Source organism: Metarhizium robertsii (assembly GCF_000187425.2).
Source record: "Metarhizium robertsii ARSEF 23 chromosome Unknown MAA_Scf_8, whole genome shotgun sequence".
Taxonomy (NCBI): Eukaryota; Fungi; Ascomycota; class Sordariomycetes; order Hypocreales; family Clavicipitaceae; genus Metarhizium; species Metarhizium robertsii.
This window is the reverse complement of record NW_011942226.1, coordinates 490,642-495,303: the sequence shown is the minus strand read 5'-3', so window position 1 is coordinate 495,303 and position 4,662 is coordinate 490,642. Positions and strand designations below refer to the sequence as shown.

General features: G+C 49.1%; 1 protein-coding gene across 1 annotated transcript; it reads right to left on the bottom strand.

Annotated features, from left to right (window-relative positions):
* Nucleotides 1–1,815: 1,815 nt before the first annotated feature.
* Nucleotides 1,816–4,392, bottom strand: MAA_00944 (Dynamin, GTPase domain protein; the record flags this gene model as incomplete). Its single annotated transcript, XM_007818942.1, has 5 exons — nucleotides 1,816–2,183; nucleotides 2,239–2,386; nucleotides 2,432–2,479; nucleotides 2,534–3,448; nucleotides 3,496–4,392. 5 exons carry the CDS (start codon nucleotides 4,390–4,392, stop codon nucleotides 1,816–1,818), a joined length of 2,376 nt encoding a protein of 791 aa, XP_007817133.1.
* Nucleotides 4,393–4,662: the final 270 nt, after the last annotated feature.

Here is a 4,662-nt window from a genome sequence, read left to right as displayed (position 1 = left end):
GTGCTGGGGACAACCTATCTCCTCTGTCAGTGTAGGTAAGCCGCCTCCTGAGAGTGAGCCTGACGGCTCAACCTGCGAGGTCTTGCAAGAAGCGCTGGGTGAAGCTTCTCTGCGGTGGAAGGAAGCGCTGGGTGAAGCTTCTCTGCGGTTGAAGTTGTACATAGTTTAGCTCAGCACGTCCTGTGCTCCGATAGGAGACCTGAGCGACCAAAGTCGCTGGACGGAAAATACAATCAATCAATCAATCAATCAACCACATCTCAACAGAGTGAACTGCGAGCGCCTTTGAGCTGATGCCATGTTAGATAGGGTTTCGTTTACTTACTTGCACGCAGCAAATTTAGCACCAGCCTAGAGTCCTGCACCCCGCATAGGGGACCTGAGTGGCCCGAGGCCACTGGACGGAAAAATACACAACAAAACGACACCTCAACATGATAACACTACTCAAATCTGGCTCCATGCTCGCCGAATCGAGCTTTCACGCTGTTGGAATGTAAATGAAAGTAGTGGGGCCATCTGAGGGAACAAAAGGCGTTCCCACCGGCCAGACGACACAATGCAAAGAAGGAAGTAGAAAATTCATGCAAGGCTGGCGTGACACAATGCAAAGAAGGAAGTAGAAAATTCATCCAAGGTTGGCGTATGTACGCTCTTCTTCCCCCGCGAACATCACTGCTTCGCTCCTTAGCCAGGCACGGCTTAGATCTCCTGATCTCTGGTGCTTCAAGACAGCCACACCGCTTTCTCCATCGTTATGTTCTCGTAAAACCATGTCTCTATCGTCACAAGAGTATTAATAACTGCAGCCGCAAAGCCTACGTATGGTCTATCTGCCTTCGGCGTGGCGAGGTTTTTTGTGCCTGGGTACCAGGCTTCCGCGCCAAAAAGCAGAATCGGTTCGACACAGGCTTGCATCAGAGACGAGAACGAAGCCACAGATGATGAGCTCGGCCGGAGTTCGTTCGACTAGCTGGTGCCTTCGTATTGTCTATCTAGACTTGAGGAAGAAAGGAGAAAGAAGGCTCGAGGCTCACCGCGAGCTTGTGTTTCTCGGGAGTTGGGCAGCAGCATAGGTGGATTTCACTCTAAATGACACAACAAACCGATCCAGTGCCGAAGCTCTGGGTTCGGCAGAGCTGGGCCCACAATATCGCAGCCCATGGCAATGTTGTTGCCTTGATGCGGCACAGTACATGCAAAGAGCTTAGCTCGGACCGACGAGGTAATTTTTGCATAGCATCAAGCTGTCAAGTCAAATTGTGCCTGGCTTCTTCACATGCTTAGACTACAGTGTGGGTTGCTGGGATGGCGTTACGATGTTTGTAGGCGGGACCAACAAGACTTGCAAAGGTAGCCCGGAAGTTCAGGCCGTCAAGCTTGTTCTCTCCTTCACGCATGTTTTCTTTCCGCCAGGTGTCATCAGGCTAGACAATCCCAGCATGGGCGCGGCGACTACATGCCGAGCACAAACAGCACAAATAGTTACACATACCGGCTTCTCTTCCGATTAGCAAGTTTAGCCTTGGGTAGGAAATATTTTCGCATTCCGAATCACACTACCCTGCCAAACGCTACCTCAATACAGCCCTGTCGTTTTGGGTTTTACTAGTTAAGCACAACTCGCCCAAGTGGTGATATAGAATCGTTTCATATCGATGGAGTGTGGCAGACGGGGTGGTATTTTGATTAATTGTTCGGCCTCCTCTGATCAGTTGACCCTTACTAGTTGTCTCATCTGTGCTAAAGAAAATGGTAATAAATCCCCACGGTGGGTGTTAAATTGATTAGCTGTTCGACCTTCCCTCAACTTGCCTACCAATCTCGCTCCTCACACTTTGTTTCTGATGCTTTCATGCCCGTAAACCCTTGACACTTCTTCGCCTTTTTCTTATTCTTTTTGCCCACAGTGGTGGCCCAAGAGTCATCGTCAACTGTCGCGGCAGGCTCTTCAACTGGACATTCCTCCGCTGCAACACACTCCGGGGGATAATCGTAAGCCTCCGTCGGTGACGTGATGTCTTCTTCCGAGTACTGGTCTGTCGCTGAGGGAAGAAAGTCTGCAGTACTTCTTTCCAATGTGTCGTAAGCACGGCCCTGTGGAATTTCCACAGTCTCTTTCACAATACCTTTCAGACGGGCAGACCTGGCGTCATCACTACCATATTTGCCGTTGAGCAGGTCTTGTAACTATAAGTTAATAACCAACTCATCTATTTCATAGATTCAGGCCCTTACCGGTGACACGATATCCCGAATACTTATTACACATGTCAAATCCGCTTTGGAGCACCTTCAACTTGCTATTGAGTTCATCGCGGGCAGCGCGGCTCTCTTTGGTCTCCCCAGCAATGCGTGCAATGACTTCTTCCGCCATCAATGATACCTTAAGCGGAGTAAGAATTCGTCTCAGTTCACCTACCAAACACACCTCAATCACTTCGACTGCTACATCGTCAGTAAAACGCTTCAGGGCGACCTGATAAAAATATAGTTAGCATCCCTCTTCCCTCATCGAAATTCATGCATTTACCTCATAATACGCATCCAAGCAATCCAATGCTTCCGACGCGGCAAGTCGACTCATATCTTGTTCCTCTGGTTGTATGAGTCGCTGGAGCAGATCTCCAATGTCCACTGTCACACTTCTGCGGCCCGAAGTCGCGCTAAAGTCTCCAAACGCACTTCTAAGAATGTCCGAAAAATGCAATGCCCGCCTTTCACGGCGAATATTCAATAACGTGTCTGTGAAGGAAGCGTTGTATGTGATGGGGTGCCCGAACCGATGAGGCTCTAGGAGCTGAGATACCTTATTGTGCAAGGTTTTGAGGATAGAATCTAAAGCAGGTTCTATGATTGTCTCCGAGATGGCGTTAACGGTCGTTTCATCAGCAATGTGAACAATGAGCTGATTTAGAAACAACCTTGCTGCATTCCAGACGTTTTTCACATGGGCGGCCGCAATTTGCTTCCAAGGGGATGATTGCTCTTTAAATAAATCCGACACAATCATTGGACTGAAAGTGCCTGGCAGCTCTCGGCCACGGCTCTGATCAATCATCCCGACCACCTTTGCGACAAAATCATCCTTGGTCAGTAATATTGCATGATCATTGGGATCACAATCCGTCTCCGGGTCTGACACTATGCGGAATCGCCGACCGCGTGCGCGTAGCTCGGTGGCAAAGTCACGATTCAAGTTTTGGACTACAGCGCGAATTCGTTTCCGGTAACCGGGTGCTGATGCCGCGTCACCGAAAAATAGATCGCCGTATGTACCGTCGGTAGCAGCCTGGACAGTGGCTTGAAAAGTTTGACTGATCTGAACAAGGTATAGTCTCTGCTCGCGTGCATTGGTTCGCGGTTGACCCAGCTTGTCTAGTTGATCTTGACACTGGGCAGATTTTGTGGCTATCTCCTCCATCAAGTTAGGCAGCTCGGAAGCTATCTGATGCAGCAACACCGTGCTCAGTCTCTCTCTTAATGTCTTGATACCCAGTTGGTTGGTAGGAAGGCTCGACCAAGCAACCCCTGAAAAAACTCAGACTCGTTTGTGTCGCGCTGCGCCAAGGTCCATGCCTCAATATCGGTATCCCTATTTCTCAACACATGCCAGCCAAGGCGGAACTCGACGTCTTGGTTCCGTGCTAGAGATACATACATAGCCTCGCTACTAGAGCTAGGACTAAGTGTGTCTGGCTTCGTTATGACGCCAAGAGTACGTGTCCCGCTCCGGTCCGCTTCGCGAGCAAGCTTCAGTACGATTTGATTTGCATAATCATTTTTTGCAGACACCACTGCGAGAATGATGCTTCGGGGTTCTGTCATGTAACCTTTGACCACATCCGAGATTAATTCAATATCTGAGGCTGATTGTTGTTTGTTTTCAGAATGAATTAGCCCCGGGAGATCGACAATCGTCAAGTGAGGACGATCAGGTCCACTGATCTCAATTCGAAGAAGATCCTTGGAGAAAGCCTTCCCAAGAGTCATAATTCCCATAGCAGCCTTCGCATTTTCTATTAGATCAGGCAGGTCCTGGAGACTGTCTAGTTTCTCGTCAAAGCCAGACAGGGACGCTTTGTCAGGATCACTCCGGGAGTGATGAGGCACGATCGACACCTTGACGCTCATGTATCTCGCTTTGCGAAGGATGAGCTCCGTTGGGAACCGGGTGCAGAGGTTGCTCTTCACTGGAAAGGACACGCCAGAGATAGCTTCTAGGACGGAGCTCTTTCCTGAAGATTGATCACCGCATACAATGATTTGAGGGAGAGAGACATAGTGACTAATGCCCTGGGAGCGCAAGGAATCGATGGCATTCAGAAGATGGAGATGCTCCTTAGTACAGAGACCTTCAATCCTTTCCGGTGAGAGTTGTTTTAATACCATGGCGATGGCATTGAATGACAGTTTGGACACGTTCGTATTCTAATCGCACATTTGCGTCAACTGCTCTTCCAACTAGGGCACGGTACTGGCGATACTTATATTGTTGTTGATAGCTAATCATATATTCACCGGCCACTACGCGATATTTATGTTTTGATCAAAGACACCGAGTCGAAATTCTACTCATTCCGTGCTGCCAGTCATGCAAGACTTCTGACGCCTCCACGGACTGATTGGACTCATTTGAGGGTACGGCATTCAATTTTGCTC